This window comes from Halichoerus grypus, chromosome 4 (genome assembly GCF_964656455.1).
Source record: "Halichoerus grypus chromosome 4, mHalGry1.hap1.1, whole genome shotgun sequence".
Lineage (NCBI taxonomy): Eukaryota > Metazoa > Chordata > Mammalia > Carnivora > Phocidae > Halichoerus > Halichoerus grypus.
In genome coordinates this window covers 155479073-155501466 of record NC_135715.1, presented here as the reverse complement: position 1 = coordinate 155501466, position 22394 = coordinate 155479073, and the positions used below count along the sequence as shown (strand labels likewise).

The 22394-nt window shown below is 36.0% G+C and overlaps 1 protein-coding gene across 1 annotated transcript in view; it reads left to right on the top strand.

Moving 5' to 3' along the window:
* DNAH7 (dynein axonemal heavy chain 7) overlaps positions 1 to 22394 on the top strand; it is a 261052-nt gene that overhangs the window by 160489 nt on the left and 78169 nt on the right. Inside the window, exons 43-47 of the mRNA XM_078071131.1 lie at positions 2817 to 3147; positions 5099 to 5445; positions 7015 to 7195; positions 9569 to 9754; positions 14598 to 14761. Coding sequence (XP_077927257.1) covers positions 2817 to 3147; positions 5099 to 5445; positions 7015 to 7195; positions 9569 to 9754; positions 14598 to 14761 — 1209 coding nt within the window. The remainder of the gene's footprint in view (positions 1 to 2816; positions 3148 to 5098; positions 5446 to 7014; positions 7196 to 9568; positions 9755 to 14597; positions 14762 to 22394) is intronic.

Below are 22394 nucleotides of genomic sequence, written 5' to 3'. Positions count from 1 at the left end.
GGTTTCCTACTACTCTACCATCTTAACTTCCTTCAGTCTGCTGAGGGTGACTTTTAGATGCAAAAAAAGTTTATTCAAAAGCTTCTTTGGTTCTAAAAAATACCCAATGTATTATAAAATGTAAAAACATTATATTAAGCTATAAAATTAGATATTTAAAAATTTTAATGATCTACCTTTTAAGGGGTTCTTCAGCTAATGTTTGGTCACATTCAAGAAGTTATTTAAACAAATTTTTTACTTCACATTTATAATTTTTTTCATTGCGTTTATAATTTTTAGAGGTTTTTATTTCCCTTTTGAGGTCTGATTTAACAAATCAAACTTTCCTACGTACTTAAATAATTTTAAAAAATTAGTAAGTTAAACTAATACAGAGGGTGAGCCTTAAGTTCTTTTAAATGTTTAATATTACCTATAAACTTTGTGAGCTATTTTTACTTTAAAACAGAAATCTAGCTCTTGCTCAATTACATAATTTATATTGGACTGTAAGGTTGATCTGTGAATCTAACAGACTGAATTCTTTTAAATATTTAAAATATATACTTAAAACACCAACATGCACAGATTTCATGACAAAAAATATTGATGCAAAGTTTAATGTTTGCATATTAACTATAGTTAATTCTAAATCTTCCTGTGCTAACCCACTATATCAAGCATTTTGAAGCATCCTTTCCCATATTGTCCAGGATGCTACCTATATCCTGGTAGGACACTCCTCATCCATATTTACAGTGACTATTGTAATACCTTCTGCAGCTGGGGCATCAGAGCTTTCCTAGGTACCATGATCCATACTCCTGTGTTTGAGTCATATCATTACTACTTTTTGCATCTACCTAGTGAAATCTGCAACCCCTGTGCCATCCTACACAAGAGAACTGCAGCGTCCTCAGGGCTCCAACCAGCAACAGCTCCGGCCTCTAAAACTCCAGCCTTTGAACTCCACTGGTTGTAAAAACTCATGAAAGTCAGCCCCTTTCATTTTCCTAGTCGTAGGAAAATTACTTTTGTGTAGCTACATTACTTGACTGAATTTTATAATTGCTTTGGCTGTTAAAATAATTATCTTTCCATGTAGATCTTATGATCTTTAACTTAATGGAATCTTGTCTTTTTTTTTCCCCCATATTTTCCCATCTAAGGATATTAAAACTTTTTGGAGGTTCTTAATAATTTTAGATATCACTTATGTCTCTGTATACTCAAAATGTTTAAGGCCATCCTAACTGAAAGAAATATTATGAAAATGAAGTACAACATTATAGGAAGATTGAAAGTAATAATTTTCTAGGCATTTTTAGGTATTCTTATTTTCCTTTCAAATCTTCCTCTTTTTTAAAAAAAATTCTCCTTTATGGGGCACCTGGGGGGCTCAGTTGGTTAAGTGTCCAACTCTTGGTTTCAGCTCAGGTCATGATTTCGGGGTCATGGGATCAAGACCCGCATAGGATTCTGTGCTCAGCTGGGAGTCCGCTTGGGATTCTCTCCCTCTGCTCCATCCCGCCTCTCTCTCTAATAAAAAATAAATTTAAAAATCTTTTTAAAAAAATTCTCCTTTACCTCAACTAGGATCCCCATCCTGTGGTTACTCTTCCCTTAATAGCTAAAGCCTTCAGGTCTCTTTATAGCCAGGTACTCTGGTACCCTAGAGGCAAGTTAGCAGGTCACCTGCTAGGACACCAGTAGTTTAGCTAGCAAATCATCACATGGGATGAACCACAATATGGAAGCTTTCCTGTTCTTGTTTCTGTTCTTATTCGACAAAATTTTGGCTAAAACCACATTCATAGATAATATGGTATCATGTATCTAGTCCCCCCATTAAGTCAAGCATTTTGCTGACTCAGAGGGAATCAATGTGTGATAAAACATAGCATACCCTCACTTCTAAAGGTTGTGTTGTTTTTTTTTTTTCTCCTGTGGCAGTCTTTTTAATGTTTTCCCGGTTACCTATTCCAGTTTGAGCCAGTTAAGCCCTCAGCTGAAGGGTATGCTTCTGCCTTTAGACAGTTTTCCGGCCGGTTTTTTTACCTACTCCAACCTCCTTTTTGAAGATGATTTCTAAAATGTGTCACCTCTTACTTTAAAACATTATGGTGTATCAAATATTTTAAATGAAATGAATTATAGAGTTTTCTCTACATATAATGTATAATTATCCAGAGAACATATATGAATGCAGATAAAATGTTTAAAACACATTAAAATATTATTATCTTCCTAATCAATTATTACTACTTTGTACTCATCCGGCACACAAAAAGTATTGAGTTTTATTATTATCCTATTTGTCATTTTTGTCTTAATAAAAAATTATTTCAAGATATTGAATACTTCCTAAAATCATTTGCCACCTTTGGCAACATTCAAAATAATATATTTTGGGCACTGAAGTTTGTTTTAAAGATGTGATTATAAAAAGGTTTTAAGGAACCGTAGTGTTGTAGGAATGAATTTCCCAAAGAGACTAATTTTAGGGGTCCACCATTCATTTTGATAAAGAGCACTCCTTGCCTATACCTAGTATATAATAAATTTAAAAATAACTTTTGAAATTCTGTTATATGCCTGGATATTGTGCTAGGCTCTGGAAATACAAGAACAAACAAGGCATACTTTTGGCTCTTAATTGTTTATAACCCAGTGTTCTAAAGTTAATAATTTTTGGCAAACTGTTATGTGAAAATCTTTTATACCACTCCTTTAGTTATGCCTGGAAAAAGCCTGAAAAGCTCAAGAATATTTCCATTTTTCCTTGAAGGATATAGAACCTGATGCCTAACCTCATTTTATCTATTTGCTTCCAGCGAAGTCGTGAAAATGAAAAAGAGGTATGAAGTGGGTTTGGACAAACTGGATTCTGCCGCATCTCAAGTAGCCACAATGCAAATTGAGTTGGAGGCGCTACATCCTCAGTTAAAAGTTGCTAGCAAAGAGGTGGATGAAATGATGGCAATCATCGAGACGGAGTCTGTAGAAGTTGCCAAAACTGAAAAAGTAGTGAAAGCTGATGAAACAATAGCAAATGAACAAGCTATGGCCGCCAAAGCCATCAAAGACGAATGTGACGCGGACCTGGCAGAGGCCCTGCCCATCTTGGAGTCAGCACTGTCTGCCCTGGATACTCTCACTGCGCAGGTGAGAGCACAGCCACACCCTTGCTGGGACACACAGCCTGGCAGCTCAAGAAAGTGTTCACCACTGGGGGCTACGATCAAGTCTGTCTCTCCAAATTAGTCTCCACATTTAATGCAATCGAAATCATTTTCAAATTAGCAAAAGAATTTCCTAACTGACCTGAAAAAAGAAGTGCATGTGCATGACTAAGAATTTTGGAAAAGGAGGAAGCTGCCGAATTTTAGAACCTACCCTAAAACCTCTGTTATTTCAGGAACTTTGCACAACAACTTTGCAGTACAATGGTGGACAGAGGCATAAGACCTAAGTGTGTATTTTATTTCTAAGGTGCACCTTTTTCATATTTAGACACTTTCATAATTGGCATACACCTTACAGTGGATGTGATAACATATCGCGTTAATGTTTGTGTTGGGTTTTTTAAATTTTTGTGATAATAATATGGCCTACAATGTTATACTTTATAATAGCATGTCTTAGATTGGATGAAATGTGGTATTAAAAATTTAGACATCAGAGGGGAATAGTTCAATTAAGAAAGATAAAGGTGAATTTTTAAACATAGTGTTGAGAATTGTGCTAAACTTTTGGGTGAGGAGAGACTATTAAGTTCTTTCTTCACACCTACTCCAATATAGACTTCAGAGTGATTAAAATTTAAATATAAATAATTACACTACTATGAAATAGTAGAAAATGCAGATCCTGTTTATATCTTGGAGTGGATCAGGACCTTGGATTTCTTAGATGTGAGAGAAATCAGGAAAAAAAAGCTAAGCAAAACTGTAATATATATGCTCTGGATACTCTTTTTTTCATAACTGATAATTAGTTTTTTTTAAGTTATAAATTTTAGTACCTAAAACCAACACATTTTGTTTGATATAAACATCACAGACAGAAGTGTAGAAACACTCGGGGGAAATATTTGACCTAGATGGCAAACAAAAGATTAATATGCCTCTATGTAAAAAGCTCTTACAAATCAATAAGACAAAAATAGCTGTAAGATAAGATAGTAAATGATACAAAGAAGTAATTCACAAAAGAGGAAATACAAATAGTCAATAAACATATGAAAATGTATCCTACCTCACTTGTATTTTTAAAAAAACAGATTAATAAAGGATTTCTTTGGCTTATCAGAATGCTTGCCCTTGCTGCTGAGGGTATATGTAGTAAAACAGGAACCCTTAGATACTTTCTGGAGAGTAGATTGTCAATAGGTGTCAAAAGCTTTAAAAATAAAGGATACGAAGTTCTTAATTCAACATGGCAATTGTAATAGTAAAAAAAAATAGAGGAAAAATATAGATAGGGCATGAGAATTATGGCTCATGTCTATACATGAGAAGGTCATGCAGCCATTAAAATGATGTAGGTGTTTCATAGCATGTAAGGATGTTCATTATATCTTACTATTGAAATACGAAAAGTTTTAAAACAGCATGTATGTTATGTAGACTATAATTCCATTGGTCAAAATGTAGCATATTCACTAGTTTATAGCATATATACATAGAAAAATATATAGAAGAAGTATAAATAAAAAACATTTGCAGTAGTTAACTAGATATTATGGGATTATAGGAGATCTTAGTATGTATAATTTCTCTGTATTTTTCTAATGGTTGCATCTATTACTTCCATAATTTTCAAGAAGCTACAACACTCTTATTTTGCAACAGCCAAATTTCCCTTATGTGTTCTTGAAGTAGACTTTATGTCATAAGTAATCTCACATTAGGGTATATTTCCATTATTCTTTTTTGTTTCTAACTTTCCTTTTTGGACAAACTTCTCAATGGTTTTTTGACAGAATTCTATCACTGTTACCATTTCTACCCAATGAACAGAGTGACTATCTTATGATTTAGTTTGAAAATAAGAGCCAGTTACAAGTAACGCATAAACAGTTCTTTTTTAATAATTAGCATGTTGTTATTTCAAGGACATTACAGTGGTAAAATCCATGAAGAGTCCTCCTGCTGGTGTCAAGCTTGTTATGGAAGCTATATGCATCTTGAAAGGCATCAAAGCTGACAAAATCCCTGACCCAACCGGTTCAGGAAAAAAAATAGAAGATTTCTGGGGTCCAGCTAAGAGACTTCTTGGTGACATTCGATTTCTACAGTCACTTCATGAATATGACAAGGACAACATTCCTGCAGCATATATGAATATCATAAGAAAAAATTATATTCCAAATCCAGATTTTGTTCCAGAAAAGATTAGAAATGCTTCCACTGCAGCCGAAGGTCTGTGCAAATGGGTCATAGCAATGGATTCGTATGATAAGTAAGTACTAACAACAACAACAACAACAACAACAAAACCCTGTGTTTTATTTTCCTGTTTGGTCATTTAGACACTATAAAACTTAAAAGCTATACAGGTGAGAGGCTCCTGGAAAATCATGTCTAGTATCTGCTATGTGGGTACATATTTCCTAGAGGCAAGACCATAACAATTATTTAGTATAATACAGTGATGCTTAAACATTTTTTGGACTCAGGAACCCTTTATACTCTTAAAAATTCTTGAAGATGCAAAAAACATTTTTTTTATTAAAGATCTAATTTATTTGTCGAGAGAGAGAACACAAACAAGGGGAGCAGCAGGCTCCCCACTGAGCTCGAGGAGCCTGATGTGGGACTCGATCCCAGGACCCTGAGATCATGACCTGAGCTGAAGCAGACGCTTAACTGACTGAGCCATCTAGGCATCCCATGAAAAACTTGTTTATCTACCATATTAGAAGTTGAAATAGAGAAATTTTAAAACAGTATTAATTCATAAAGACATTACATGTTACATAAATAACTTATTTTTTTAATTCACATTTTTCACAAAAAAAATTAGGAAAACAGTAGTGGTGTTTTATATTTTTGCAAATCTCTTCAATATGTGGCCAGTAGAAGATAGCTGGACTCTCAAATCTGCATCTTCATTCAATCTTTTGCAATATGTTGTTTCAGTTGAAATATATGAAGAAAATACAGCCTCACACAGATGTTTAGTTAGACAAGAGAAGATGTTATGGACTCCCCGAAGGGGATGAAGCATGTCTTGGACCACATTTTGAAAACCACTAGTATAATATATATTCTTTGTAAGACAAGGAGTCTTTTCTGGTGATTGTATGAGAACCACTTATATTGTGTACAAAACAGCAAAAATTACTGGTTGTTCTTCAAAAAACGACTATTACAGGATGTCTTTCAAATTCACACACAATTTGAATCATTGTATATATAGTTATACACTGTATATGTTTTGGACCATGACGTGTTAATGATAAATTTTAATTTAATATTTTATCATTTGTTTAGAAAGCTAACATCACTGACCCCGTTTTCCAGATAGAAGATAATTTAGATCCATTCTTTTTCTTATATAGTCCCTTCTATTACCGACATACGTATTTATGAGATGGCTGGTTTTAATTAAAGATGTATTCTGAAAATTTTTAAAAACCAAAATGACATAGATGAAACACCTCACCTCCTAAGAATTAAGCTTTAATGAAATAGACTAGTTTTCATAAACACTGCAATATTTTACATGAATAGACTATTTTCCTTTTGAAAACCACCAATATTCATACTGTCAATAATCTAATACTTTATATTAGGTAAAAAAATTACTTATTTGAAAATGTTATTCATATTTGATATCTATTTGAATCATTTCTTATGTGCTGGGGTCAAGTGTGATAGCTCAATGAAATATGGAATATGGAAACCAGCAGAGGTTTTGCCTCAAGATGTGTTTTGAGTTATAGTAAGCATAGAAAAACAAATTCAGTGTAGAAAGTGTACTACAGTATAAAAGGTATCTCTAATTTTCTGATTTTACTTTTTGCAGAGTGGCAAAAATAGTAGCTCCTAAAAAGATAAAACTGGCTGCTGCCGAAGGGGAGCTTAAAATTGCTATGGATGGTCTTCGTAAGAAGCAGGCCGCCCTGCGCGAAGTTCAGGCCAAGCTGGCCAAGCTTCAGGACACCCTTGAGCTGAATAAGCAGAAGAAGGCTGATTTGGAAAACCAGGTATGTGACACTGTAGACAAATACGGGCGAAGTCTAATTACTTTAGTAAGAATGATGCTTGCGCCAGCAAGTAATAGCTACATCTCCTGTTTTCTTCCTGGTTGGGGATTGGCAAACGATGGCCCACAGGCCAAATCCAGCATTGCCCATTTTTGTATGGCCCACAAGCTAATATATAATAATAATAATAAATAGTTTTGACATTTTTTTAATGATTATATAGTAAATGGTTGTATAAATACCTGCCTAATAGCATCAGTTTTGCCTCTCGATCCACAAAATCCCAAATTTTTAGTTTTGCGGCCCTTTCCCCCCAAAAGAAGTCAATCATCTCTACCTTAGATTACCAGAATATTGAGCTAGATTATTTAAATAATTCTTCACTTCATAGGTAAGGAAATGGAGAACCAAAATATTAGGTTGTGTAAGAGGTAATGGCAGAGCGGAGATAAGAACTCAATACCCAGAAACATACTGTGTCCCCTGAAAATTATTTTAAGACTAAAAAAGGTGATACTGTTTATAATAAGTAACTGCTCAAGTCTAATTATGTTCTGGGGGAAAAAAAGTCAAAATATTTTATAAAGTCAATATTTATTGAGTGCTTACTCTGCGAGTCACGGTTGTTCTGAGAACAATATGTATTATCTCATTTATTCTCGAGTCACGGTTGTTCTGGGAACAGTATGTATTATCTCATTTATTCTCAAAACAGCCTTCTGAGGGAGGTCATCTTTTTGTATCATTTTGTAGAAACTAAAGCATAGGAAGGTTAAGTAACTTGCCTATGGTCAACCCAGCTTCTAAGCCTGAAGGCTAAAATCTGACTTTAATAGCTGTGCTCTTTCCCAGACTTTTTTCCCATAGGATATGACCACAAATTCTGTATTTATACAAATTTATACAAATTCTGTATTTATACAAATGCTCATCTTTAGAAATATTACTTACTACAGGGCATGATGTCCGAGTGGTCAGTTTTAGTTTAAACAATGTAATAGGTGGGTGTGTGGTTTACTGTAAACATTTGCCAACTTCATTGTATGTTTGAAATTTTTTATTTTTTGTGATAAAATGTTGGAAATCATGATCATGTAAAATGAATATATGCTTATATGTGTACTCAAAATCTGCTTTTAGAGGCAAAATTTTAGTTAAAATATTTTTATTTAGTAATTTCTGATGGCAACTTTACTGTAGTCCAATACATGATTCAATATATTATAAACATTACTGAAAAAAGAATGAAGAGAGAAGCCAGGAAGACAGAAGATATTAAAAGAGGGAAAATTAAAGGACAAAATATTTAAATTTAGGAAGTATCAAAAATATCCCCAATTACATACTGTTGCTTTTTCAAGCCTATCTTTAGATAAACCAATTTAGTATTTTATATCTTTTGGTCTAAAAGCATTTATTTAATATAAATATTAATAGCATTAGGAAAAAGTATAAGCCAAATTCTTATTCCACAGTAATTTAAATGCCTCTGCTTTTATCAATTGTTTACTTTCTCTCTTCATGTCAGTCATTTCATTTTGAACCTTAAGCTAACCTTTGCTTACTCTTGTCTTTATTCAAGAATAACGAGGCTAAGTCACTTAAAATTAAACTACAATAATTCAGGAATTCTACTGGAATATTGCCATTGCATGGGTTGAAATGGCTTTTCCCCAAGTTTTCCACCTTCATAATTATCCTTTTTCTTTTTTTAATCACATTGCTTAATTACGCATAATCAAATTTGGTTGACAGTCTTCTGCACAAAGTAGGCTCTCAGCTATTGATTGATGTCCTAATTGAAGGTTAATTGCAAGTGTGTGAGTAGGTTGACACAATTTAACAACTTGAAAATTGTGCTTTGCAAGTAATCATAAATTATTACAACTTTTAAACATTTAACCTTTAAAATTATCGCTAAGTCAACCATAAGTTAAATGAGGGGAAGATTTTGATAGAACATTTGAAATAAAATGCATTTCGAGTATTTAAATTTGAGGGAAAACATTTATATTTGCAAGAGAATGTCCTTTATTACATAAGCAAATTTCAGTGTCTCCTACTGTAGATCATTCCCTTAAATAGAGCTATTCTTGCGTTATGTGATGAATATCCTCTAAAAATATCATAAATTGTGTATACTTCATTATACATACTTACTGCACATACTTTATTATGAACACAATTCTCAAATGTCATGGACTTGCCAGTCTTCATAGTGAGATAGCTCACAGTTTTTTAGAGAGTTAAAAAAAATTCCAGATGAAAGTTCGTAATTAAAAAATGAACTTATCTCGGAGGCCAAAATCTTGCAGAAATTTTCACTTATTTTCTACCTGTGGATGTTGATAAGAGCTGACTTTTATTTTTGAGGTTGACTTGTGCAGCAAAAAGCTAGAACGAGCCGAGCAGCTGATTGGAGGCCTTGGGGGTGAGAAAACACGCTGGAGCCTTACAGCTTTGGAGTTGGGGCAGTTGTACATCAACCTGACAGGTGACATCCTCATTTCCTCAGGAGTTGTTGCTTACCTAGGTGCCTTTACATCGAGCTATCGACAGGTAAAGAATACTAGTCGATTTCTAAGGTCTCATCCTGACCCTCCCATTTTAGCCAGTACTGACTAATCTTAGGGGATTTTGTTGGCTTGCTTTTTGTTTTTTTGGTAAGTATGAAGAACAAATGTTTCCAAGTGATTTCTATCTAGTTGTGTATTTTAGTTATTCTGTAAATTGGCTTGATAGCCATAAGATGCCATATCAAATATTCTTCTAAAATCAAATTGTTTTAGAAACAAAAACACTGACTTTAAAAGGTAACATGAAATGGTAGGCCCTTAATGACAGAATTTCAGTTCCTAAACAAGTATAAAGATATCAGGATTTTTTTTTTTACATCTTTTTTTTGGTGTGTGTGTTTGTGTGTGTAATCAACTACTCTCTATGAGTCTCAATAATGAATCATTTCAAAAATCACTTCGGACACTAAAACTTCAGGGGAGGAAAAGGCAAGCTGGCCTAGAACTGAATCTGTAAGTGGCTTCTTTTCTTAGAAAACAAATGCCAAGTGTCCTGCTTCGAATTACCACCCCTTTGATGGATTCTGCCTCATTCTTTGTGACCCAGTTCCCATTTCTATTTCTTCTTCCTGCTTTTTCCTTCCCTCCTTTCAGTCCATTCCTGAATGAGACCCCATATTGTTCAGCTCTCTTTTGAAAAATTGAACTGGAATCCGACCCAGAACATGGCCCTGTCAAAGCAGGAGGAGAGACTTAGAAAAATTAAAAGTACTGAAAGAAAAAGAAAAGGAGGGTAATGAGAATAAGTAGAAGAGAGAAATTTTAAAACATTTGGCAATAGCTTCTGGTGTCAAGCAAGTAGAAAAAGAATAAATGATAACTCACTTTTTGTTTTTCTTTTTTTACATAACATTTGCTTTTACCTGGTCTCAGCTGAGCCTTACTTAATTTGGGAGCTTTCTGTTAAGTAGGGTTGATTCTTGGAGGCCATGGTTTTAGTTTGTTTATTTTCAACCAAACCGATTTAAAATCTTCATATATATGGTCTTTCTGTCTCTTTGGGATCTGGTTGCCCTTGTCCTGGTACATGACCTTCATATTCTTCCTCACTTTGTTCATTTGTATCTTTGAATAACTGTTTGCTGCTAAGGCATTAACATCTTGTAGCTCAAACAGTTAATGTTTAGCATGAAACTATCTGGTAATAGGTTTGTTTGCTCTATGGTTTCAGAGACTGAGGCTTATAAAGATGAAGGGAATTGCTTAGAGCCACATAGCTGGTTACTGACACAGCAGGAATGAGACTTGTAGTCCCTTGAATCCTCATTTAGCACCCTTTCTACTCTCCTAAATCAACTTGGAACAATGGAGGGGGTAGCGGCGGCCACCTTCCCCTTCCTGCTGGTTCCCAACACACCCTTGGGCACCTGCACTGGCTCCTGCTTAGCATCCCAGAGCCATGCTGAAAGTCCCCTGCCTCCCCACCCTGCCCTCTCTGACACACGTGTTCCGAGGCCCTGGATCTTGCTGACTGCACAAACAACCACTTCCAGAGCCCTGAGGTCCAGAACTGAGAGCTTGGAGTTTCCTGGCAGAAGCACAGTGACACTCAAGCTAGACACAGATACAGCCAAAACTCCGAGCTCCTACGAACTCACATCCTCTGTCCTCACCCCTGATTCAAACAGCCGTGTCATCCCATCCCAGTTCATCTCTGTGAAGGCTTGAAGGCAATTTTACCCCTGCCTTGCTTCACTATAGCTACCTAGGCTCTTACTTTTCTTGAGTCTCTAAGGTTGCTGTTCCTTCCTGTGAATGTGTTCTCTATGTCCCCCTCTGACCAGCCCCCTCTCTCGGGTCAGGGCAGCTGTTGGGTTACACCCCATCAAAATTTTCCCATTCAGTTGTAAGCATAAGGTTATAGCAGCAAGTTCAGTGTCTGCCCAGATGCCTGCCTGGCTTCCTGCACTTTCATGTCCAAAACCAGCACCTGTGGCTCTTTGTTGGCAGACTTCCCTTGGGTTCTTAGAATCCACTTTGCCCAGTGTTTGGAGAGCTGGAATTGCCTGGGGATTTATCTCCCACTAGGGCGTGCCTGGATGAATGACTGACAGAGGTGGGAGCATGAGAGTCGGCCTCCCTTCCCTCTGGTTGGAACAGCTCTAAGAACTAACTTATCCTCCCTGTGGAGGATAAGCCACCCGCTGTAGAACTTTGGCCGATCCCTCACCTTGTGTTGGCTTCTTCCCAGTCCTTGCACTGCTCCCCCTAGCATCCCTTCCTTAATAAATCTTCATCTCAGAGTCTGCTTCTGGGAAACCCAACTAAGATAAAAAAGCCTTCCAACAATCTTGGTTCTTTTCGAGCATCAAAGTCTCGGGAATACCAAGAGCCCTCGATAAATAACTGGATCCCCTCCTTCCAAGCTTAAATCTGAGTAGCTGTTAATTATTCATCAACCCCTTTGTAGAACTTCTGGCACTCTTCATAAATAAGACATAGAAAACTCCAATTCTTCTAGCATAACTGGGCCCAGGGTACTTTAATTGCCGTGCCCATGCCAATCTCTGAAACAGAATCCTACAGTGCTGTGAGGACACGTAAGCCCTAGAGTTGAATTAATTTGAACTTTCTCAATTTCCCTGCCAACAGTCAAAGTCAGAACTGTGTTGTTGGTGGTGGATATTTTCACCAAGGTGACACTCCTAATGGTCACTTTTTCATTTCTACCATCTATTGCACCAGCTGACTACTAGCCAAGGCTTGTATTTAGAGATGCTTGTTCAGAGCATCTCATGTTCGTTTCAGTTACTGTCTGCTGCTGTACCTTTTAGACATATAATTGGGCCACTTAAATTTCTAATCCACAAATATGATAAAATCGAATAAAAGATGTGAGCAAAATGCGTGAAAGGGTTCAAAAGGTACAGATTTCTAGGTATAAAATAAGTCCTGGGATGTAATGCATAGCATGATGACTATAGTTAATAATACTGTATTGTATATTTGAAAGTTACTAAGATCTTAAAAGGTTTCATAAGAAAAACATTTTTGTAAATATGGTGATGGATGTTAACTAGACTTACTATGATGGGTTCACAATATATACAAAGAGTGAATCATCATGTTGTGACTACTATCATGTTATATGTCCATTATATTTTTAAGAAAGAGACGAAAAAATAGAAAATAAATCTATAATGACATAAATTAATACATTTTAAAAATGAGTGCCTGACAAAGCTAGATCCTTACAGTTACAAGTACCTCCCCACAAAATGCCTCTTCATTACAGAGGGAAGGGGGCAAGGCAATGCCGAAGCTGTAGTACAGTATTTCACAAGAGCTGCCTTCATTCAGTTTTGAATCCTGATTAAAAACTCTGAATTCCTCTTTGGGGTAGTTTGCTCAGCCCTCACCCCAACCATTTCCCTTCTCAGGCTCTAATACTCCAGGTTATAATAGACACTCAACTTACAGAGGCCCTCAGCAACCTAACGCTGGCGAGAGGGGCGGGGGGGGCAGCCCCTCCTCTGCCGCACCTGTGGAATTCCTCACACGACCCCATCCCCGGGAAGCCTGTGCAGCCTAGCCAACCCTCCCGCGTTCTGCTTGCGTACATAACCACCTGTTACGGTTTCACCTGTGCTGTTACCCTGTATCTGGGCGCAGCCCCCTGAGAGGCAGCTTTCCCTCATTTGGCAATACAACTAACAAGAAGTTCTGCTTTTCATCTGAGTGTCTTATGTTGTGTCCCACCTTCCAAAGAAGCTTTAATTATATCCGAGATCCTACAATTATGAGATAGAAGCCCGGCAGGCAGCACCTTAATCGAGTGGTAAAAATCAGTGTCATCGGTAAATGAACAATTGGAAATCCCGTACGTACCATGTACCATGAAGGGATGCAATGAACACGACATCATTTCTATGATATTCCTGCAAAGGTGCATAACTTGAATTGAATCATGGGGGAACATCATAGAGACGCAACTGTGGGACCTTCTACAAAATAAATGATCAAGGTCCTGAAAGGCATCAACTGCCCCTCACCCATTGTGGCCTTTCATGGCAAACCTAAGAGAATGTTGGTGGAGGCTGCTCAGCAGGAGCCCAAGGCAGATGGTGGTGCCCACTGTGCCCATAGCATTCTCCTCTGCCTGTCGGCGGATACTGACACCTTGTGTGTCTGGGTCTCCTCCCCATGTCTCTTCCTCACCTCTATTTCCTCTGGTCATGTCTTTCACTGTTTCTGAACTTATTGATATGTAGCCTCAAATTGGACCTTGACTTCTGACTTCCTGAGTGTGAACCTGGACTGGAAGTACCTTTCTGATTTCTGAGCAGCCTAGCACACTGTGCCCCAGGTGGGATGTCCCAAACTCCAGTATATGTCCTGATCCTTGGCGCCTGATAGTCCTGCCATGGTCCCTTCCCTACCGGGCATGCAAGAGACAGAAAAACTTGTTTTTCTGTGTCCCCTACCAGTTTAAAGTAGATTTACTTTTATTCCATAATACTGTATTAAGGCTTGCCAGATATTTGTAATTTAAAGAAAATGTATAGAATAATGATGGTCTCCAGCTACTTTGTCAAGTGCAGCTTTAGAATAAAAATTGGCAATTGTTTTTTTCGGATGCAAAATTCTGACTTCAACTTCACTATTAAGTGGTGTATCTAAAATTAACATTGGATATCGTTCATTTTCATTTGAATGCATAGTGGACCTTCTAAATTATAATTTGAAAAAATCTGATAAATTGGTTTTGAGGTGCAGTTTCAACAATGGTTTGTTGACTCAAGGAATAAAGTGTAATTGAGGAATTTACGAAGTATTCATTTGGTGATCTCCAGCTTCATTTTTGTATCTCTCTGTATGTCTTAAAGAACCAAATCAAGGAGTGGACAAATTTGTGCAAAAGCAAAGACATTCCCTGCTCTGATGATTATTCTCTTATGGGTATCCTGGGAGAAGCTGTGACAATTCGAACCTGGAATATTGCTGGGTTACCTTCCGACTCATTTTCCATTGATAACGGGATCATCATAATGTAAGGAAAATACTTTTCTCACAAGTGATCTCTATTAATCAGTTGATTTATTTATCCATGCATCTTTTTAACAATTATAGCTAGAAAACTTTTATAGTATTGAAAAATTTTTACTTAAATCATTAATTAGCTAAATTAAATATGAATAATCACTTCCTTCTCCTAGTAATGTTAGAATGATGGCATATTGGAGACTGTAGTAAACAACCAAAAACCCTAATGACTTTTACTTAATTTTTAATCAGCTTTTGGCAAATGGAGCAAAACCCTACCATGAGTAAATGAAGTCCAAAATATTTATTCCCATAAAATTGCAGGGTTTTTGTTATTGCAGGTTAATGAAATGTGCAGCAGTGGGTTGTTGGTAGTGATGGGTTCAGGTGTACCAAATTCTTAGTCCCTGCTGTGTGGGGGACTAGCTTCAATGATATGGATACATTTCTGGTCCTGGGCTGATTGGGACATTCAAGATATAGTGGATGCTATTCCTGGAATGTCCTGGTTAGTAGACAAATCCCATGGAAGTCGGGCTGGGAGTATACTGCAGGCTCATCCAGCCTCACCTTTTCTGAGGGGCTTATCTCCCAGAAACCAAGGACATCAGCCTGCCCCAGTATGAAGACAGTCATGATTTGTGTTATTTCCTAGTTCATGTTACCATGGGCCTTCCATCACTGGGCCAGTCTTCCTGGAGGTTTTAGCAGATTAGGATTAGACAGGTAAACCCTCAGTAGAAATGTTCAGTTCCGTGTTACATGACTATTTTAATTAGTTGTTAGTTTACTACTGAAAAAGTAATTGATGTCCTAGTACTTAAAGAACAAATGGCAGACACATGAATTTTTAAAATAGAATTAACTACTACGTGTGAAGACTGGTTATTCTTAAATTTTGTGTATGTAATATTTATGAAAATTATTCCACAAATTAAAACTCTGATGAACATGTTTCTTTACTGCTCAACAAATGATCCTGATATATATATATGGACTTCTTTAGCATATATTTTCTGAATTGTTCTATAAGGATTTGAGGTGAGTGCAATTTGAATATAAGTAAAAATCTGATAAGACCACCTAGGGGAAATTAAAGAAGTAGTTACTTCTGGTATTTCAGACAAGCTCATCCTTATATTTGGGCCCTGAATTAAATTCAAAGCTTTCTAGTAATTAAGGCAAAAAAGAAAAGCTGTGTCACATGGTTCTCATATTTTTAACCAAGTAAATCATACTTAGACGAACTTTTTCAGGAACTAACCTTAAATGTAATTACTTTATTGATTTGGAGAAAAGACTACAAAGCTTTTCTTTGGGGAATGAAAATTAAGTCCTTGGTACTCTGCTTTCATAATCTAAATCAATCCAGACGAGAAATGATAGAATCTAGATAAATGATAAATATGTGCATTAGTTGGCCACTGAAACAGATTTTTAAGTGCGTTTTCACAAGTACAGGATGACAGCCAGTTTTTTAAATTGTTTAACAAGTCGGTCGCACCCAGAGAGTCTGTGTTGATGTCATAATGTGAGAATACAATTAGACATTGACACAGATGGGAGGTTTCTGAAAGTTTGGAAGCCCACTTTTACTTCGCCCAGCTGTATCAGTTAACTTCAGCCTGAAGAATAATCAGATTTTTTCTGGTTTTGCTATTGCTATTTTTTCTCTTTCAGAAAAAATACTTTGCTTTTTCCAAGCACTTGTGAATGTAATTGATCATGTCCCACATAATGGTAGTTCTGTCTTTATTGTTTCGATCGGCAGGTTATATACATTTGTTCCACCTGGCAGGATATCTACAACCATGATATTCATTGGAGGCTAAGTACCTTCTTACTTTTCAGCAAATGTACTCTTTCTTTTGGGTCCAGTCATATTTCAATAATAATAGAACATTGATGAATATTTCTGCGTTTAAGATTCCAAACCTTTTAGTGATTGTTTTTCAAGGTAACAAATTCAAACTTCAGGAGAGAAAGAGGTAAAAAATGGTGTAAATGAGCCAGAACTCCCTTACATTGTTTGTAAAAATGTTGAAATATTAGCAGAAAGTTACAGTAGCAACTTTACTAAGAAAGAAATAGTAACATTTTTCATTCTTGGCTTATTTTGTCAGTGCCTTTTGGTAATCTTATACTGAGAGGTTTCGGTAAATAGGCTTAAGGTGATCATTTTGAAGTATCAGATAAGTATCTTATTTACTTGCCTAGTGTGTTCTTCCATTCCCCAGAGATATTTGCTTGATAATGATAATACCTAATACTGAGCACTTACTAAAGACCTAATCCTGTGCTAAGTGCTTTTTACGTACTATTTCAGCTGACTGAAGAGTTGATTATTTAGGGAAACGGGAAGAATCTATAAAATTAAATAAGTTGGAATATAATTAACTTTTGGAGCTATTGACACCTGAAGGTCCTTGGCTAATCAGAATTTCAAGGGCTAGTGATAACATTAAATGTAATTGGATTGTATCTGAACATTTCACAGGGAAATAGTATTAAGATTGTTTAACCACTTGGTAAATAAATCAGACCTATATATCTAATACAACTCTGTTTTTTAAAAATGTCTTTTAGTTTTCATTTCTATAGGAGTCAGATAAATTAGATTTATTTCAATAGCAGTAATAACTGAGAGGAGCACCCACCTTTCATTGTCTGTTTTTATCTATTTTTGTGTATGTGTGTAAAAAGGAATATAGCAAAACTCTTTGAGATGCACCTCTGTTATATATTTAAATTCTGTGTCCTTCCATGCAGACTATCCTGAACATGTATTATCACTGTTAGAGGTCTGTATTTTGCAAAAGTCCCAAAGAGCACCAAATAATAATCCTCTCTAGAGAATCCACAAAAGAACAAACAGTGTTAAACTTGGAATGCTGAGTCTATAAAAATTCAGTTTTCATTTGGGAACCAGATTTTAAAGCATTTCTAGATTCAAGAATGTTGGGTGGAGGAAGTAAGAAAATTGTGTGGAGAAAGATGTTGTCTTGTCAAAAAATAAGGCAAAATAATGGAGAGGATTAAACAGTAAATACGGTGCTTGTTCATTTCAAATTCAGGATTTATATTCATCCGAAGAGTGAAGCTGTTTAAACCAATATGTGTTGCATATAGCTCTCCACAATAACTGTTATTAAAACCCCAGTACATTCTTCTCTACTTACCCTGAAGAATGTCTCCTTTGAAATTTTATTCATTTGATATGTTATTCTATAGAAGCCCTAATCTTTAAAAGCAAAATTTGCTTTAAGGGGCCGCTGGGTGGCTCAGTCAGTTGAGTGCTGCACTCTTGCTTTCAGCTCAGGTCATGCGTGATCTCATGAGTGGTGAGATCAAGCCCCACACTGGGCTCCGTGCTCAGTGCAGGGTCTGCTGGATTCTTGCCCTCTTCCTCTCCCTCCCCCTCGACCCCTCTCCCAGCTCATGTGTGTGGGTGTGGGTGTGCGCATGGTGCGTGCTCTCATAAATAAATAAATCTTAAAAATAAATAAAAGCAAAATTTGCTTTAAAAGAAAAAACAACTGAAGTCACAACATTGTCCTGCTTTTGAATCAAAAAGATATTATATTGGGGGTGTTGTTTGGGGAAAATAAGTTTCATATAATTGTTAACTGGGTATGGAACAGCATCTCTGTCTGTATAAATATACCAAGATAGTACTTGTGTAAATATATATATATAAATAGTAAATATATAAATATATAGAGAGATAGTACTGTGTAAATACACACACACACACACACACACACACACACACACATAATTGTTCCAGCACAACATTTTTTAAAACATTACTTTTTCCGGGGCACCTGGGTGGCTCAGTTGGTTAAGCGGCTGCCTTCGGCTCAGGTCCTGGGATCGAGCCCCACATCAGGCTCCCCCCACTTGGCGGGGAGCCTACTTCTCCCTCTCCCTCTGCTGCTCCCCCTGCTCATGCTCTCTCTCTCTCTCTGTCAAATAAAGAAATAAAATCTTAAGAACAAAACAAACAAACAAAAAAACACATTACTTTTTCCATTGAATTGTTTCTACATCTTTGTTGAAAGTCCGTTATCCACATATATGTAGGTCTATTTCTGGATTGTCTATTCTGTTCTATTGATCTACTTTTCTGTCTTGGTGCAAAAACTGCATTGCCTTGATTAGTATAGCTTTATATTAGGTCTTGAAGTTAGATTATATGTCTTCCAACTTTGCTTTTTTTTTTCAAAATTGTGGTGTCTATTTTTTACCCCTCATTATAAATTTTGGAATCAGTTTTTAAATATCTACAAAAGATCCTTGCTGGAATTTTGATTGGAACTGCATTGAATCTATACATCAATTTGAGAAAAATTGACAATAAGTCTTCTAAAGAAACAATATAACCCTGTTTTAAAATTTTTTCATTTTTTTTTTTTTAATTTTTATTTAAATTCTAGTTAACATATAGTGTAATACTGGTTTCAGGAGTAGAGTTTAGTGACTCATCACTTACATATAACACCCAGTGCTCATCATAACAAATGCCCTCCTAATACCCATCACCCAAGCCCATCCCCCACCAACCTCCCTTCCAGCAACCCTCAGTTTGTTCTCTATCATTGAGAGTTTCTTATGGTGGGGTGCCTGGGTGGCTCAGTCATTAAGCGTCTGCCTTCGGCTCAGGTCATGATCTCAGGGTCCTGAGATCGAGCCCTGCACTGGGCTCCCTGCTCAGCGGGAAGCCCGCTTCTCCCTTGCCCACTCCCCCTGCTTGTGTTCCCTCTCTCGCTGTCTCTCTCTGTCAAATAAATAAATAAAATCTTTAAAAAAAAAAAAAAGAGTTTCTTATGGTTTGTTTCCTTCTCTCTCTTTTTTCCTCCCTTCCCATATGTTCATCTGTTTTGTTTCTTAAATTCCTCATATGATATTGTCTTTCTCTGCTTTATTTCACTTAGCATAATATATTCTAGCCCCATCCACATCATTGCAAATGGCAAGATTTCATTGTTTTTGACGGCTGAGTAGTATTCCATTGTATATATATATATGCACCACCTCTTTATCCATTCATCAGTCTATGGACATTTGGGCCCTTTCCATAATTTAGCTATAGTTGATAATGCTGCTATAAACATCAGGATGCAGGTACCCCTTTGAATCTGTATCTTTGTATCCTTTGGGTAAATACCTAATAGTGCAATTGCTGGATTATAAGGTGGTTCTATTTTTACCTTTTTGAGGAAACCCCATACTGTTTTCCACAGTGGCTGCACCAGTTTGCTTTCCCACCAACAGTGTAAGAGGGTTCCCCTTTCTCTGTATTCTCGCCAACATCTCTTGTTTCTTGTGTTAATTTTAGCCATTCTGACATGTGTGAGGTGGTATCTCATCATGATTTTGATTTGATGAGTGATGTTGGGCATCTTTTCATGTGACTGTTAGCCATCTGGATATCTTCTTCGGAAAATGTCTATTCATGTCTTCTGCCCATTTCTGAACTGGATTATTTGTTTTTTGGGTGTTGAGTTTAATAAGTTCTTTATAGATTTTGGATCCTAACCCTTTATCTGTTGTCATTTGCAATATCTTCTCCCATTCCATAGGCTTTCTTTTAGTTTTGTTGATTGTTTCTTTTGTTGTGCAGACACTTTTTATCATGTTTCTGTTTTTTTTAGATATCCTTTGATTTCTTTCATCAGTATTTCATTGTTAGATTTATATCCAATACTTCTTAATTTTTGTGTGCTATTGTAAATGGTACTTTAAAAAAGTTTATTCAGTTGTCCATTGCTGGTATTTGAAAAGCAACTGATTTTTGAATATTGACCATGACCTTGTGACCTTGATAAATTCATTTATTAGTTCTAGGATCTTTTATATAGATTCATTAGGATATTGTACAGAGACAAACTCTGCAAATAGAGGCACTTTCATTTCTTAATTTCTAATATTATGCCTCTTAATTTTTTTTTCTTGGCTTATGGTACTGTCAAGGACTTTTTTTATTGGCTAGTGTAAGAATACTTGTTATACAAATATAATTTACACTAGCTAATATAATGTTGAATAGGGGAGATGAAATTGCACATTGTTGCCTTTTCCTAATCTTAGGGGAAATGAATTAGCCTTTCACTAAGACATACTGTATCAGCTGTAGGATTTTTTGTACATCCCTTTTATCAGGTAAAGGAAATTCCCTCTGTTCCTAGTTTGCTGAGGGTTTTTATCTTTAATACATGTTAAATTTTGTCAAGTGCTTGTTTTGTGTCTACTGAGATATATTTTTTAAGTTTAGTTTGTTAATATGGTGAACTGTACTGATTGATTTTTTAAGTGTTTGACTAGCCTTGCTTTTCCAGGATAAACCCTACCTGGTCTTCAAGTATTCTCCTTTTTATATATTTCTGATTCAATTTGCTGGTACTTTGTTGAAGATTTTTCTGTTTATGAGGGATATTGGTATGTGCTTTCTTTTTTTTTTTTAATGTCTATACAGTTTCATTATCAAGGTAATGCTGTCCTCATAAAACAAATTGGAAAGTGTTCTCTCCCATTCTATTTTCTGGAAGAGATTATGTAGTATTATCTCTTCCTTAAATGTTTTGCAGAAATAACCAAAGAAACTATTTGTGCCTGGAACTTTCTTTGTTGGGAGATGTTATCTATGATTCCAAATTTAAAAGAGTTGAAGTTATCTTAATAGTTAAAGAAAATTTAAGTTATCTATTATTAAGTGAGTTTTGGTAGTTTCTATCTTTCAAGAAATTGGTCCATTTCAACTAAATTGTCAAATTTGTGGGCATAGAGTTGTTTGTAGTATTCCCTTGCCATCCTTTTAATCTCTGCAGGATCTATAATGATAATCTTCTTTATCATTCCTGATATCAGTAATTAGCATTTTCTTTGCTTATCTTGATCAGTCTAGCTAGAGTTTGATAATTTTTCCAGATCCTATCTAAGAATAAGGCTTTCATTTCATTGTTTTTCTCCATCTTTTTGGTTTTCCATTTTATTGACTTCTGCTTTAATATTTGTTCTTTCCTTATGCTTGTTTTTGGCCTAAACTACTCTTCTTTCTCTGGTTTCTTGAGGTGAATGCTTAAGTTACCAATTTTAGATTTTTCTTCTTTTCTAATCTATGCATTTACTGCTGTACATTTCCCACTAAGCACTGCTTTAGCTGCATAGCACAAATTTTGATATGTTGTATTTTCATTTCGTTTAAAATACATTCTTATTTCTCAGAGACTTCCTCTTTATAGGTCTTTTAAAAATACATTAATTTCCAAATATTTGATACATTTTAAGGTATCTTCTGTTATTTTTTAATTTGTAACTTCATTATGTTCAGAGAATATACATTGTATGATTCCAGTTCTTTTAAATGTGTTAAGTTTTGGGGTGCCTGGGTGGCTCAGCTGTTAAGCGACTGCCTTCGGCTCAGGTCATGATCCCAGGGTCCTGGGATCGAGCCCTGCGTCAGGCTCCCTGCTCCGTGGGAAGCCTGCTTCTCCTTCTCCCACTCCCCCTGCTTGTGTTCCCTCTCTCGCTGTGTCTCTCTCTGTCAAATAAAAAAATAAAATCTTTAAAAAAATGTGTTAAAGTTTGTTTTATGGTATAAATATGGTCTGTCTTTGTGAATGTTCCTTATATACTGGAAA